Source organism: Spermophilus citellus, assembly GCF_964194105.1.
Source record: "Spermophilus citellus genome assembly, chromosome: 9".
Lineage (NCBI taxonomy): Eukaryota > Metazoa > Chordata > Mammalia > Rodentia > Sciuridae > Spermophilus > Spermophilus citellus.
Genome location: NC_138191.1, coordinates 97,928,870 through 97,945,778, shown reverse-complemented (window position 1 = coordinate 97,945,778; position 16,909 = coordinate 97,928,870). Strand labels below are relative to the sequence as shown.

At 37.4% G+C, this 16,909-nt stretch overlaps 2 protein-coding genes across 3 annotated transcripts in view; one reads left to right on the top strand and one right to left on the bottom strand.

Annotated features, from left to right (window-relative positions):
- Positions 1-16,909, bottom strand: part of ECHDC2 (enoyl-CoA hydratase domain containing 2) — an 88,762-nt gene that overhangs the window by 51,801 nt on the left and 20,052 nt on the right. The gene's annotated exons all lie outside the window — the stretch shown is intronic.
- ZYG11A (zyg-11 family member A, cell cycle regulator) overlaps positions 1-16,909 on the top strand; it is a gene marked incomplete at its 3' end in the record, with an annotated part of 48,739 nt that overhangs the window by 29,155 nt on the left and 2,675 nt on the right. The window contains exons 11-13 of the mRNA XM_081305706.1: positions 2,127-2,321; positions 5,701-5,762; positions 6,118-6,215. Of these exons, the coding sequence (XP_081161832.1) occupies positions 2,127-2,321; positions 5,701-5,762; positions 6,118-6,215 (355 nt within the window). The remainder of the gene's footprint in view (positions 1-2,126; positions 2,322-5,700; positions 5,763-6,117; positions 6,216-16,909) is intronic.

Genomic DNA, 16,909 nt, shown 5'->3' with positions numbered 1-16,909 from the left:
AATTTTTTAGAAATTTCTTTGTTCATATTTGTGTATTCTCTCATTCAAAATATTCCATAATTGAGAAATTTGTTTCCTAATGATTTACAAAAATTAATAAAAATGTACCATGCACACCTTTATTTTGTCATGCTGAGTGCAGTGGGAGATACAGACAAATAAATCTTTCAGGCTGAGTGTACATATACTTTCCAAGTTTAGGAGGTAGTGTTAGACCTGTGTACACAGCTCTCTCCTTGAAGACTGCATCTTGTATTGCTAGAAGAGAAGCATAAGTCCTGTGGGAGCCTTTGCTTCTAATCATAAACTTCTTAAAAATGAGGATTGTGACTTATGCTCTTCATATACCTGGCACCTATAGGACTCACAACACAGTAGATGTGAAAGGCATCACAGAGAGGGATAAATGATTATTGTTGGAAATCAAAAAGTTACAGAAAAGCAGAAGGTAGGGACAAAGGTCACTTTTGGCTAAAGACAATATAATCATTGCAGAGATACTATGAAACAGAAAATTTCAGAATTGAAATTTTGGGAGAAACTGGAAAAGAGACTAGCAATGGGAAATAATACCAGAAAGTTGGACTAAAGCCTTATATATCTTACTAGCTAGTTAATAGCTAGCTCAGTGACAAGAGTACTTGCCTATCATGTTCAGGGTCACAGGTTTGATCCCCAGCACTGTCCAAAGATGGGGAGACAAGGAAAAAAATTTAGATTTTCCATTTTTTAAAATATTTTTTTGAGCCTTTCAGACTTCCAAAAGATTTATATTGTTTGGATTTAATGTCTAATAGACCTAACCCTTAAACTATGCTATTTACAAGGGTCATATCTCATCTCTGGAAAAAAAGGAGCTGAAGTTGAGGGGATTCTCAAAAACAGTACAATTTCAGCTCTACTTTCCTTTGTTCTTTTCAGCATACTAGTGTCCATGGTGTACTTTCTAGGAAGTTGCTGAAGCAATAGCAGAAGTTAGCATTGATTTAAAGTAACTGTTCTATTTACTTTTTAAAAAATATTTATTTTATTAGGTGTAGATGGACACAACACAATGCCTTTATTTTTATGTGGTGCTGAGGATCGAACCCGGGTCCTGCCCATGCTAGATGAGCGCTCTACCGCTGAGCCACAATCCCAGCCCCTATGTTCTGTTCTATTTACTTTGACTGGGTTCTATCTCTTCAAACCTTTGCTTTTTCAGTTGTGTGGTCAGACCCCAAGTGACTGACCACACATTTCAACCTCCTGTATTTGTTTCTCTTTGTAATGTCCTCTTCTCCTGGAGTGTGAGCAGGACCTGTTAACTTGCTTCTAACAGCTAGAATATGGCAAAGATGATAGGTTATCACATCCTTATTATGTTACAATATATTTATGAATCCATCTTGCTAGTAAACACACTTTAAGGACTCTTGCTTATAACTCGAAAGGAGCAAAATATATTGAAGTTAGTAGTTGGAAAAGGGAGAAACCCACATTTCAAGGAACTGGGAAACCTCTTGGAACTCAAGGTGGCTTTTAGCAAGAGACTGGATCTCTCAGTCCTGCAGCCACAAGAAACAAATTCTGCCAGCATCAGTGGAGATTGCACTTGACAAATTCAGCCTTAGGAGATCTCAGAGTAGAAAGAGGACCCCACCCAGATTCCTGTTCCACAGAAACAGTGAGGAGGTAAATTCATATTATTTTAAGCCACTAAGTTGATGGTAATTTGTTGCGCAGCATTGAAAATTAAATAATGCAACATAATAAAACAAATATTACCTGCCTATTGTTAAACTTGTCAAGATAATGTAACATCTAGCAGACCCCTGATTATGTTGTTTGTCAGGCCTGGTTTTGTGTTTTAATTCATGCAGTTATGAGTAATGTGAACCTGATTCTTGTATTAAATGAGAGATAAGGCAGTTAGAAAAAGACATTTACCTAGTAGTATGCCTGGTACTGAGCAAGTGCTCATCTGGTGATTTATTTGTAATGATCATGCTCATGCTAAAGGGGTGGGATTTGGGGATTAGGCTGTTGAGCAGGATCTGAGATGAGCAGTAGGAAAGAGAGAAAAGCTAATTCCTTATTCTCCTCCTTTCCTGTCCCTGATGTTCACTGCTTCATGTGACCTGTAGAACAACATAGCTGAAGTCAGAGAGTTTTCTTCCAAGCTGTTGACTGAAGATGTGATGAAGCATATCAGCAGTTTACTTCATAGCAAAGAAATAGAAGTGAGCTATTTTGCTGCAGGTATCATAGCCCACCTGACTTCTGACAAACAGCCCTGGCTCTTCCGCGACCTGCAGAGGAATGCTCTTCTCCAGGATTTGGTACAGGAACCATTCTTCTTTACAAAACAGTGTAATCTTTTCTTGTATATAACTTACTTTTATAGATCATAAGAGGTTTAGAAATATATGATCATTATAAAAAATGGGGAAAATACATATAGGAAAGAAGAAAATGGAAACTTACCCATGCTCTTTCACCTAAAGCTAACCTCTTGAATGCAAAATTTTGTTGCATTTCTTTTTTTGTTTCTTTTTTTTTTTTATAAAAGTTACACATGCAAACAGTTGTGTGTATGGCTTTATGCAAATCCCCTTTCTCTTTCAGCTTTTTTAAAGTTATTTCTTTTGGTATTTACTTCCATATCTCTAAATAAGATATTATGGGTTTTTTGTTTGTTTTGGGTTTTTTTGTGTGGGGGGGTGGGTACTGGGGATTTAACCTAGAGGCACTTTACTACTGAGTTACATCCCCACCCTTTTTAAATTGCTGAGGCTGGACTTGAACTTGTGATCCTCATGCCTTAGCCTTTCAAGTAGCTGGGACTTACAGGTGTGGGCCATGGTGACCAGCCTTGTTGCTATTTTTTACTTTTAAGCATCTTCTGTCCATTAATTGACCCCAAATAGGAAAGAATGATTCTTATTCTTGCTATCTCTTGTGTCTACTCTTTCCTATACTCTAGCTATAAGTTTTTCAGTACATTTCAGAACTCTTCTATCCACTTCACCTTCTCAAGAGCCTTCTGTTTCTCTTCTATCTGGTCTGCTTGTTTTGTATTATCTGGTATACCTTTGTTACTGTCGTCCTAGGATATTCCTTTACTATCATCCTGCATATTCCCATCATCTCTCTTGTGTTGCTTCCCTATTTTCTGGATTACATGCCTTCCTGTTTCTTGGTTTACTCGCTCCCCAGCATATCTTCCAGTAGTTTCCTAAGAAGAGATGCATGAAAGTGAAATCTCAATTGTTTTTAAAGGCCTTTATCTTACTCTCACGTTTAGTTGGTGAAATGGCTAGGTGTAGAATTTTTAGCTTTCAAATATTTTTCCTTCAGAATTTTTAAGTCTTTGCCAGGCATGATAGTGCACACTCTAATCCCAGTGACTTGGAAGCCTGAGACAGGAGGACTGCAAGTTCAAGGCCAGACTCAGAAACTTAGAGAGACCCCATCTCAAAATTTAAAGAGCTAGAGATGTAGCTCAGTGTTAAGGTGCCTCTGGGTTCACTCCCTAGTACTGGAAAAGAAAAAATTTCCCCAAATGAAGGAAACAAACTTCCAGGATAATAAGTACTCAATGCAGTATAAGAAAATGAACCCTCATCAAGGTATATCCCTATGATTCCAAACTTTGAAGGTAAAGAGCTTTCTTTTTTTGTAGTACTGGACATTGAACCCAAAGGGTCACGAGCACTGAGCCACCTCCACATCTCTTCTTATTTTTAGACAAGGTGTCCCCAAGTTGCTGACACTGGCCTTTGAACTTGCCATCCTCTTGCCTCAGCCTCTGGAGTTGCTAGGATTACAGGCGTGTGTTCCTGTGCCCAGCTCTCTTTCTTTCATCCTTTTCTTTCCTTTTTTCCTTCCCTCCCTCCCTTCCTCTTTTTTTTCTTTCCTTTCCTTTTCCTTTTCTTTCTGATGTTGGAGAATAAACCCAAGACCTTATACATGCCAGGAAAGCACAGTACCACTGAGTCATGTGCCCAGCCCACTTTTTCATCTTTTAAAAATATTTGTTTTTTAGTTGTAGTTGGACACAATACTTTTATTTTATTTATTTATTTTTATATGGTGCTGAGGATCGAACCTAGGGCTTCCTTGCACATGCTAGGTGATCACTCTACTGCTGAGCCATAACCCCAGCCCCCACTTTTTCATTAAAAATTTTTTTTTTCTTTCTGGGGATATTGGCCTTCCCCAGACTGTGTTTTCTGCTTTCTGTGTTTCCCCGCCTCAGTACTGGGGATTGAACACAGGGCCTTACACAAGTTACATAAGCACTAAGCTACATTTCCAGCCTTTAAAAAAAATATATGTGTGTGTGTGTGTGTGTGTGTGTGGTGCGCGTGGTGGTGGTTATAGAACCCAGGGCCTTGTAAATGCAAGGCAAGCACTCTAACAACTGAGCTATATTGCCAGCCCCATTCTTTAATCATTTCAGCCATCCTCCTGTTTTGAAGCCCATCTCTAGTTTCATTTTGGAAAGTAGCTTGTGTGAATTTTTTTTTTTTTAAAGAGAGAGAGAGAATTTTTAATATTTATTTTTTAGTTCTCAGCGGACACAACATCTTTGTTGGTATGTGGTGCTGAGGATCGAACCCGGGCCGCAGGCATGCCAGGCGAGCGCGCTACCGCTTGAGCCACATCCCCAGCCCTTGTGTGAAAAATTTTAAATCTCCTAGGGATTGTGTTCAAATTGGGTTTTTGTGGCATTGGAGATTGAACCTAGAGGTGCTTTTAGCACTGAGCAACATCCCTAGCTTTTTATTTTATTTATTTATATTTTGGTATCAAGGATTGAGCCCACGGGCTTTTAACCACTGAGCTATATCCCCAGCCCTTTTTATTTTTTATTTTGAGATAGGGTCTCACTAAGTTGCTGAGGGACTCATTAAGTTGCTGAAGCTGGTTTTGAACTTGGGATCCTCCTGCTTCAGCCTCCTGAACCTCTGGGATTACAGGCATGTGCCACCATGCCCAATTCTTTTTTTATTTGTAGACAGAGTCTCACTAAGTTGCTGAGGATCTTGCTGAATTGCTGAGACTAGCCTTGAATTTGGTAATCCTCCCAAGTTGTTGGGATTATAGGCATGCATCACTGTCCCCAGGGGTTTGTTTTTCTTACCACACTCAGTTACTATATCTCCCATCTACTTTGTTCTCGGTGTTTGATTTCTTCTCTTATTATTTATTTATTTATTTATTTATTTATTTATTTATTTATTTATTTATTTATTTTTGAGAAAGAGGAAAAAGGTTTATTGCTTTGCTAGCAAAGGAGAAACACAGGGGACTTCTTGTCCCAAAGGCTGTTTCTATCCTTCAGCAGGAACAGAGGGCTTTTAAAGAGGTGATTCAAAATACATTCCACATGTTTTCTGTTAGAGTGAGTTCTTCTGTTTTAAACCATTCTTACTATTCAGTGAGTGGGATTTAAGGATGTAGTGTAATTTCAGTTCAGTACCTTAAAAAAGAAGGCTTTATTGCATTCTTTTCTTCATGTATCTACATATGTAATGGTTGTCAAATGATTTGGTAAGTAGCTATATCTAAATTTTGTCATTCCATGTTTTGAAAATTTATTTTTGTTTCAAATGTATTTAATTATAAATGACATGAAATAATCTCTTTTTACCTTTTATAAATGATGGAATATAATAATTGAATCTTTGTTTCTCCCTGTCTTTTGGGGAAAAGCATGCAACCATGAAGAATTGGCCAAGTCCAAGTTGTAAGATGTCAGCATTGGTAACATACAGGTAATTTCATTATGATGTGATTTTCTTCAAGCCTGTCCTTAGTGTGCTTGATTATATAGTAATAAAGTCTCAGTATCATTTAGCCTTGTGTTCAAATCCCACTTCTTTTCTGTGATACTGTGAAAGTCATTTCTAGAAATGATTCCATTTTCCTTAATTAAGAAGTGAGGTGGACAGTGTGCCAGATTTAGGAAGAAATGAGATATTGAATGTGTAGAGCATCTGACAAAAAATTCAGTTTAAATGATAGCTATCAAGGTATATTGCATAGCTTGGAGAGGAATTGACTATGGGGGAAAATGTTAAATTATTTTCATATTTCTGAGTTCTGAATTCACATCCTTGTACTTTTTAGATCTTTCAAGTCATTTTACTCACTCCTTGGCAACTTCTCTCAACCAGTTGTTCAGCTCTGGGGACTATGGGCCATGTGTCACGTCTGCAGTAAAAATCGTATGTATTCAACATATATTTAAAACAATAGTTCTCAGCTATTTTTCTGAATAATGAATAAGTTCCATATGGAGTTTGAAAATTTTTTCATCTGTGTCTTTTGAACTTAGCTTTTTAAAAAGAAAGTGAAGTTGGGTGACCCAGAAGGCTGAGGCAAGAGGATTGCAAGTTCAAGACCAGTCTCAGGCATTTAGCAAGACCCTCTCTCAAAAAACAAAAAGGGCTGGGAATGTAGTTTAGTGGTATAGAACACCCCTGTATTGGATCCCCATTATTGGGGGGAAAAGAAATAGAATTTTTTTTTATTAATATCAGCTATTTTGGGGCTCAGGATGTGGCTTAAGCGGTAGCGCGCTCACCTGGCATGCGTGCGGCCCGGGTTCGATCCTCAGCACCACATACAAACAAAGATGTTGTGTCCGCCAAAAACTGAAAAATAAATATTAAGAAATCTCTCTCTCTCTCTCTCTCTCTCTCTCTCTCTCTCTCTCTCTCTCTCCTCTCACACTCTCTTAAAAAAAAATATCAGCTATTTTAAGCCTGAGGCAGGAGGATCATAAGTTCCAGGCCAGCCTAGGGAACTTAGACCCTTACGCAGACAGACAGACAGACACACACACACACACACACACAGGCTGCAAAATTAATGATTTAGAAGTGGCTATCCAACAGTTTAAAAAGTGGAAGTTATTTCCCTCATTCCCAATTCCTCACAGGCAAGCACTGTTAACAATTTGGTAACTAGTCTTTCATCTGCTTTTTAGTATATGCTCTACTAAGACTATGCTATTTATGCCAGGCATGGTGAAGTTTGCCCTAATCCCAGTTATTCAGGAGGCTGAGGAAGAAATGTAGCAGGTTTAAGCTCAGCCTCAGCAACTTAGTAATACCCTGTCTAAACATTTTTTAAAAGGGGTTGGGGATATAGGTTAGTAGCAAAGTAACCATGGGTGCAGATCTCCAGTACCAAAACAAAACAAAACATAAACATAAAATAAACATTTTAAATGAAAACAGACTCATTCTGTGCATGTCGTGCTATAGCTTGCTCTCTTTATCATTAACATTCTTATAATTGTAGAACTTTCTCCTTGTAATGAATGGTCTATAGGAGGTTGGGAGGCCAGGAGTCAGGTTGTTTTCCAGGTAGAGTAAATATTTTTGCATGTTTTGCTGTTAATCCCCCCTGCGGCAGGTTTGGTGGCACACAACTGTAATTCTAATAGCTCAGGAGGCTGAGGCAGGAGAATTGCAAGTTCCAAACAGTCTCAGCAATTAAGGGAGACCCTCAATAACTTGATAAGACCTTCTCTCAAAAAAAAAAAAAAAAGGACTGGGGATATAACTCAGTTGTAAAGGGTCCCTGGGTTCAATCCTGGTACCAAAATAAAAATCCCCTCTGAGACATTTTGGTCAATACGTTTGCTCAGGATTATTATAAAAATTTTGCTTTCATTACAAAAAAATATAGGCTATGATTTTATACTAGAAAACTTAAGAGACTATTTTTAGGAGTAAAAATGTAAGTATATTGATATATGTGTGTGTGTGTGTGTGTGTGTGTGTGTGTGTGTAAAGTAAATACATAAAAACACAGACATTTTTTAAATACCATTGAAAATCTGAAAGTTAATTAAGGGAAAAGATATAATTCATATTGTCAACAAAAGTATAAAGTACCTAAAAGTGACTTCAATAAGTAATAGAAAACTATGAGAGATAATTTAAAATTCTGAAATAATTGAGATATACCATGCTCCAAAGATGGACTTATTAAAATATAGATGTTAGTCATTTCTAACTTGTAGCTATCATACAATTCAAGGGAATGGATGAGAGATGTGGGGGATCTGAAAGTTATTCTAAAGTTCACCTGGCAGAATAAATAGGAAAGAATTAACAAAGAAAAATTATTTTTAGGAGCTTGTTTTGTAGCACTTCTATTAACCTGATTAAAAAGGTAATGTGAATGGTGCCAGACATATGAAAGTCAGGCAGATCAGTGGATCAGAGTGGTTCTGAAACATTCTAGATTTTTCCTTTTTGGGTGTGGTACAGAACATTGAACACCTCACACATGCTAAGCAAGTACAATACCACAAGTTACATTCCAGACCTAGTATTTTCAATTGTGACAGTAGCAACTATGACAATAATTAGAACTTTTGAGTTGTGTGACAGTATTGTAAGCACTCAAACTATTTAATCTTCACAACACCTAGAAGGGGGAGTAGCATTAATATCATCATCCGTATATCAGATGAGAAAACTGAGGACCATGAAAGTAATTTACCCAAGATTAAAATGTCTAACATGTCCCAGCGACAAAGTTCTACCCTAGATCTATACTGTAGGACGTAGTAACTTAGGTAACATTTCTTTGGAGGGTACATTGTTTCTAGTCTGCCTATTAAATACCGCTTCAATAAGTAATGAAACAGAAAAAGAAAGATGTACACTTGCAATAGTGTGGTAATTAAAACATAGACCCCAGAACCAGACCACCTGTGCTTTATTCCACGTTTTGCCATTTACTAACTGAACTTGAAAAATTACTTAGTCTCTCTGTGCCTCAGTTTCCTCAGCTATAAACTGGAGAATGATACCTGCTTTACAGGGTTGTTATCAGAATTAAGTTGGTTATATTTGTAAAGCATTTAGAATAGTGCTTGGTTGATAGTAAAAAAGTGCTAACATCTATATATAGCATAGTATTAATACTAGCATAGAAAATAGTGTTTGTTAAAATACATCCTTTTGCAAGTATGTGAGTGGGTCTACAGAACTCTTAGAATTGCTGAGTCAGAAGGTTATAAACATTTAAAAAAATTTTTTTTAAAGAGAGAGTGAGAGGGACAGAGAGAGAATTTTTTTAATATTTATTTATTTTTTCTTAGTTCTCAGCAGACACAACATCTTCGTTTTTGTATGTGGTGCTGAGGTTCGAACCCGGGCCGCATGCACACTAGGCGAGCACGCTACCACTTGAGCCATATCCTCAGCCCCCAACATTTTAAAATTTGATAGGTGTTGCTAAACTGTTCTCTAGAGAATTGATTACAAACATGCCTTCCTTTCAATAATGTGTAAGAGCTTGCCCAGTTTTCCTATAGGTTTGTTTGTGGTGGTAGGAATTGAACCCAGGACCTTATACATGTTAGGTCAGCACTGTACCACTGAGTTGTCTTCCTACCCTATTTTTTTGTTTGTTTGTTTTAATTTTTTTTAGTTGTAGATGGACACAAAACCTTATTATTATTATTTTTTAAATTTTTATGTGGTGCTGAGGATTGAACCCAGTGCCTCCCACATGTGAGGTGATCGCTCTACTACTGAGCCATACTCCCAGCCCCATTCCTACCCCATTTTCCTACCTCCTTGAAAAATTACAGTGTTAATTGAACTTTTCGACTTTGCCCATCTAAGGAGAAAGTGATAGTCTTCGTTGACATTTCTTTTAAGTGAGAGTAGTCATTTTTCCTGATGAGAGTCATTTCCTTGTCTGTTAATACCATTGTTTGCTTTTTGTCTATTTTCTTTTTATTTGATTAGGTCTTTGTGATAATCAGTTAATATTTTTTCTGAGTTTATTGTCTGATTTTTTTTTTTAGTTGTAGTTGGACACAATACCTTTATTCCATTCATTTATTTTTATGTGATGCTGAGGATCGAACCCAGGGCCCCGTGCATGCTAGGCGAGCGCTTTACCACTAAGCCACAATCCTAGCCCCTAATTTTATCATGTTTACAAATCAAACTTTTGTGGTGTACAGCCTTTGGGTTTTAGGTTTTGGTTATACTTAGGTTATAAAAGAAGTCTTTTTTTTTCTTTCTGATATGATTTCCTTTTAACATTGATGACTGCTCCATTTGAAACTTCTTGGTATATGGTCTATTATAAATCTTGTTAAATATTCCATGTTTTCTGTACTGATAAGCAAACATTTTTTTTTTTTTTTGTACCGGGGATTGAACTCAGTGGCACTCAACTACTGAGCCACATCCTCAGCCCTATTTTGTATTTTATTTAGAGACAGGGTCTCACTGAGTTGCTAAGTGACTTGATAAGTTGCTGAGGCGACTTTGAACTCTCAGTCCTCCTGCCTCAACTTCCCAAGCTGCTGAGATTATAGGTGCCACCATGCCTGGCTTTTTTATTTTTATTTTGAGACAGGGTCTCACTAAGTTGTCCAGGGTGGCCTGGAACTTGTGATCCACCTGTTTCAGCCTCCTGAGTTCTTGGGTTTAAAGGTGTATGCCTCTACACCCTGCTTTGTTTTCATACTCTTAACGATGGTTTAGTTATTGTTATTTTATGCATCCAATGCTTATTTCACTTTACTCAAATGTTTATCATTTTCTTTGTTCACCACTGCTTCTTTTACACACCAACTTTTTTTCTAGGTTCAGGGTTTGATGGTTTATTAGAGATATAATCTCTTTAACTGAAATATGTGGGTCCTCCCTCCTATTTTCACTATTAAATAATGGTATAAGCTAGGTATAGAATTCTAGAATGACAGTTATTGTCATTCAGCCCTTGAGAGAATATTTTCACTGTCTTGTGTTGTTGCTATTATGTACTGCTATTAGCCTAATCATCTTTTTTTTTCTTGTGGTACTGGGGATTGAACCCAGGGGCGTTTAATCACGAGCCACATCCCTAGTACCTTTTTAAAATATTTTATTTAGAGACAGGGTCTCACTAAGTTGCTGAGGATGGCTTTGAACTTAGGATCCTTCTACCTCAGCCTCCCCAATTGCTGGGATTATAGGGGTGTGCCACTGCACCCACTTTGTTCTTTTCTTGTGGTACTTCTATCAGACATGGATCCCTCTTTGCTTCTTTTTCACATTTTCTTATCCTTTATTCTTTAAAAGTTTTGTGGTCTGTATCTGATCATCTTGTTGTGTGCGTGTTGAATGAGGCTTGATTTTCTTTTTTTTTTATTGGTTGTTCACAACATTACAAAGCTCTTGACATATCATATTTCATACATTAGATTGAAGTGGGTTATGAACCCCCAATTTTACCCCAAATGCAGATTGCCGAATCCCGTCGGTTACACATCCACAATTTTACATAATGCCCTATTAGTAATTGTTGTATTCTGCTACCTTTCCTATCCCCTACTATCCCCCCTCCCCTCCCCTCCCATCTTCTCTCTCTACCCCATCTACTGTAATTCATTTCTCTCTTTGTTTATTTTCCCATTCCCCTCACAACCTCGTATATGTAATTTTGTATAGCAATGAGGGTCTCCCTTCATTTCCATGCAATTTCCCTTTTCTCTCCCTTTCCCTCCCATCTCATGTCTCTGTTTAATGTTAATCTTTTCTTCCTGCTCTTCCTCCCTGCTCTGTTCATAGTTGCTCTCATTATATCAAAGAAGACATTTGGTATTTGTTTTTTAGGGATTGGCTAGCTTCACTAAGCATAATCTGCTCTAGTGCCATCCATTTCCCTCCAAATTCTATGATTTTGTCATTTTTTATTGCTGCATAGTACTCCATTGTGTATAGATGCCACATTTGTTTTTATCCATTCATCTATTGAAGGGCATTTGGGTTGGTTCCACAGTCTAGCTATTGTGAATTGTGCTGCTATGAACATCGATGTGGCAGTATCCCTGTAGCATGCTCTTTTTTTTTTTTTGTTTTAAAGAGAGAGAGAGAAAGAGAGAATTTTTAATATTTATTTTTTACTTCTCGGCAGACACAACATCTTTGTTGGTATGTGGTGCTGAGGATCGAACCCGGGTCGCACGCATGCCAGGCGAGCGTGCTACCACTTGAGCCACATCCCCAGCCCTGTAGCATGCTCTTTTAAGGTCTTCAGGGAATAGTCCGAGAAGGGCAATAGCTGGGTCAAATGGTGGTTCCATTCCCAGCTTTCCCAGGAATCTCCAAACTGCTTTCCAAATTGGCCGCACCAATTTGCAGTCCCACCAGCAATGTACAAGTGTACCCTTTTCTCCGCATCCTCGCCAGCACTTGTTGTTGTTTGACTTCATAGTGGCTGCCAATCTTACTGGAGTGAGATGGTACTCTGGATATTAGGGCTCTATCTGAAGTGTGAGGAGTAAAAATTTGTTCCCAGGATGTAGGCTCCCTATTTACCTCTCATTGTTTCTCTTGCTGAGAAAAAACTTTTTAGTTTAAGTAAGTCCCATTTGTTGATTCTTGTTATTAACTCTTGTGCTATGGGTGTCCTGTTAAGGAATTTGGAGCCCGACCCCACAATATGTAGATCGGAACCAACTTTTTCTTCTATCAGACGCAGAGTCTCTGATTTGATATCAAGCTCCTTGATCCATTTTGAGTTAACTTTTGTGCATGGCCAGAGAAAGGGATTCAGTTTCATTTTGTTGCATATGGATTTCCAGTTTTCCCAACACCATTTGTTGAAGATGCTATCCTTCCTCCATTGCATGCTTTTAGCCCCTTTATCAAATATAAGATAGTTGTAACTTTGTGGATTAGTCTCTGTGTCCTCTATTCTATACCATTGGTCCACCCGCCTGTTTTGGTACCAGTACCATGCTGTTTTTGCTACTATTGCTCTGTAGTATAGTTTGAAGTCTGGTATCGCTATACCGCCTGATTCACACTTCCTGTTTAGAATTGCTTTTGCTATTCTGGGTCTTTTATTTTTCCATATGAATTTCATGATTGCTTTATCTATTTCTACAAGAAATGCCGTTGGGATTTTGATTGGCATTGCATTAAAGCTATAGAGAACTTTTGGTAATATCGCCATTTTGATGATGTTAGTTCTGCCTTTCCATGAACAGGGTATATTTTTCCATCTTCTAAGATCTTCTTCTACTTCTCTCTTTAGGGTTCTGTAGTTTTCATTGTATAAATCTTTCACCTCTTTTGTTAGGTTGATTCCCAAGTATTTTATTTTTTTTGAGGATATTGTGAATGGAGTGTTTTTCCTCATTTCCGTTTCAGAAGTTTTGTCGCTGATATACAGAAATGCCTTTGATTTATGCATGTTGATTTTATATCCTGCCACTTTGCTGAATTCATTTATTAGTTCTAGTAGTTTCTTTGTAGACCCTTTTGGGTCTTCTAGGTATAGAATCATGTCATCTGCGAATAGTGATAATTTAAGTTCTTCTTTTCCTATTTTTATGCCTTTAATTTCTTTCGTCTGTCTAATTGCTCTGGCCAGTGTTTCGAGAACTATATTGAATAGAAGTGGTGATAGAGGGCATCCCTGTCTTGTTCCAGATTTTATTTTATTTTTTTTCATTTTTTATTTTTTTTAAATTTTTATTTATTTACTTATTTTTTGGTTCTCGGCGGACACAACATCTTTGTTGGTATGTGGTGCTGAGGATCGAACCCGGGCCGCACACATGCCAGGAGAGCGCGCTACCGCTTGAGCCACATCCCCAGCCCCCGCTTGTTCCAGATTTTAGAGGGAATGCCTTTAACTTTTGTCCATTCAGAATGATGCTAGCCTGAGGCTTAGCATAGATAGCCTTTAAGTCTATTGATGTGGTGAATAACATTTATTGATTTCCATATATTGAACCATCCTTGCATCCCAGGGATGAATCCTACTTGATCATGGTGCACAATTTTTTTGACGTGTGTTTGTATTCGATTCGCCAGAATTTTATTGAGGATTTTTGCATCTAGGTTCATTAGAGATATTGGTCTGTAGTTTTCTTTCTTTGAGGTGTCTTTGTCTGGTTTCGGAATCAGGGTGATGTTGGCCTCATAGAATGAATTTGGAAGAGCTCCCTCTTTTTCTATTTCCTGAAATAACTTGAAAAGTATTGGTATTAATTCTTCTTTAAAGGTTTTGTAAAACTCCGCTGTATACCCATCCGGTCCTGGGCTTTTCTTGGTTGGTAGTCTTTTGATGGCTTCTTCAATTTCATCCATTGATATTGGTCTGTTCAAATTGTGTGTATCCTCCTGACTCAGTCTGGGCAAATCATATGACTGAAGAAATTTATCGATGTCTTCACTATCTTCTATTTTATTGGAATATAGGTTTTCAAAATAATTTCTAATTGTCTTCTGTATTTCTGTAGCATCTGTTGTGATATTGCCTTTTTCATCCCGTATGTTAGTAATTTGAGTTCTCTCTCTTCTTCTCTTCGTTAGCATGGCTAAAGGTCTGTCGATCTTATTTATTTTTTCGAAGAACCAACTTTTAGTTTTGTTAATTTTTTCAATAGTTTCTTTTGTTTCAATTTCATTGATTTCCGCTCTGATTTTAATTATTTCTTGCCTTCTGCTACATTTGCTGTTGTTTTGCTCTTCCTTTTCTAGGGCTTTGAGGTGAAGTGTGAGTTCATTTATTTGTTGGTTTTTTCTTTTTTTGAGGAATGACCACCAGGTGATGAATTTTCCTCTTAAAACTGCTTTCATTGTGTCCCATAGATTCCGATATGTTGTGTCTGTATTTTCATTTATCTCTAAGAATTTTTTGATTTCCTCCTTTATGTCTTCTGTAACCCATTGATCATTCAGTAACATATTGTTCATTTTCCAAGTGATGTAGGATTTTTCCTTCCTTCTTTTATCATTGATTTGTAGTTTCATTCCATTATTATCAGATAAAATGCAAGGTATTATCTCCACCCCTTTATATTTACTGAGGGTTGCCCTATGGCATAATATATGGTCTATTTTTGAGAAGGATCCATGTGCTGCTGAGAAAAAAGTATATCCATTTGATGATGGTTGATATATTCTATATATGTCAGTTAAGTCTAGGTTATTGATTGTGATATTGAGTTCTATAGTTTCTTTATTCAACTTTTGTTTGGAGGATCTGTCCAATGGTGAGAGAGGTGTGTTGAAGTCACCCATAATTATTGTGTTGTGGTCTATTTGATTCTTGAACTTGAGGAGAATTTGTTTTATGAATGTCGCAGCACCATTATTTGGTGCATAAATATTGATAATTGTTATGTCTTGTTGGTGAATGGTTCCTTTTAACAGTATATAATGTCCTTCTTTATCCCTTTTGATTAACTTAGTCTTGAAGTTGATTTTATTCGATATGAGGATGGCCACCCCTGCTTGCTTACGAGGACCATGTGCGTGGTATATTTTTTCCCATCCTTTCACCTTCAGCCTGTGTATGTCTTTTCCAATCAGTTGTGTCTCCTGGAGGCAGTATATTGTTGGATTTGTTTTTTTAATCCATGATACCAGCCTATGTCGCTTTATTGGAGAGTTTAAGCCATTAACATTCAGAGTTACTATTGATACATGGTTTGTACTTCCATCCATGTTTGATTATTTATCCTTTTTTAAAAAAATTTAGTTTGTTTCTCCATGATTATCTTTCCCCTCGCCCTCTGTCTTTACCGAGGCACTTCCTACTTATGGTTTTGGTTATTGTTTTTCATTTCTTCGTCGTGTAGTGTTTTGCTCAAAATGCTTTGCAATGCTGGTTTTCTGGCTGCAAATTCTTTTAACTTTTGTTTATCATGAAAGATTTTTATTTCGTTGTCATACCTGAAGCTTAATTTTGCTGGATACAGAATTCTTGGTTGGCATCCATTGTCTTTCAGTGTTTGAAATACATTGTTCCATGACCTTCTTGCTTTCAGTGTCTGTTATGAAAAATCTGTTGTTAACCTTATTGGTTTACCCCTGAATGTAATCTGTCTCCTTTCTCTTGTAGATTTTAATATTTTCTCTTTGTTCTGTATATTGGATATCTTCATAACAATGTGTCTTGGCGTTGGTCTACTGTGATTTTGTGTGCTCGGTGTCCTGTATGCATCTTCAATTTGTATATCTGTTTCCTTTTTTATTTCTGGAAAGTGTTCTGTAATTATTTCATTCAGCAGGTTACTCATTCCCTTGGTTTGAATCTTTGTACCTTCTTCTATCCCGATGACTCGTAAGTTTGGTTTTTTTATGTTATCCCATAACTCTTGGGTGTTTTTCTCGTGATTTTTTACCAGCCTTTCTGAGTTGGCTAGACTCTTTTCAAGATGATATATTTTGTCTTCATTATCTGACGTTCTTGCTTCTACTTGCTCCACTCTGTTAGTGATACTCTCAATTGAGTTTTTAATTTGGTTTATCGTTTCCTTCATTTCTAGAATAATTGTTTGATTATTTTTTATAATCTGTATCTCCTGATAAAGATGCTTAACTTCTTCTTTTATCTGTTTATGTAATTCATTCTCAATGTGTTCCTTTGCTGCTTGAATTTGCTGTCTTGTATCCTCTTTAAGGTTCCATTCCATCTGTCTAAGGTGTTCCTTGAGTTCTTTATATGACCATATTTCTGATGACTCTAGGTCCTCCTGAGTATTTAGGCTGTCCTGCATTGTTTGTACTCCTTTTCTTCCTTGCTTTTTGAAGCTGCTCATGTTACTTCTTCTTCTGTTTGACTGATGAGTTACTGTTTGTTTACTCCTATAAATTTATTAGATGCTCTAGCCCCAGGTTTCAATGAAGTTATCTCCTCTGCCGCAGTCTGATGACGTCAGTTCTCTGCCGTGGTGGTATCTCTTGCAAATGGCGACAGTTCGTTTCCCTTTGCCGGGCGACCAATGCAACGGGTGGGTCCTTACTGTCTCTCCCAAGCCCCGTTTCAAACCTGTGGCCACTACTTATGAAGGCTCTGTAGGCATTTACCTCCATAGGATCAGAAGGGCTGACCAGTTGTTTCAGCAGGATGGATTAGTGCTGAGTCACAGCTG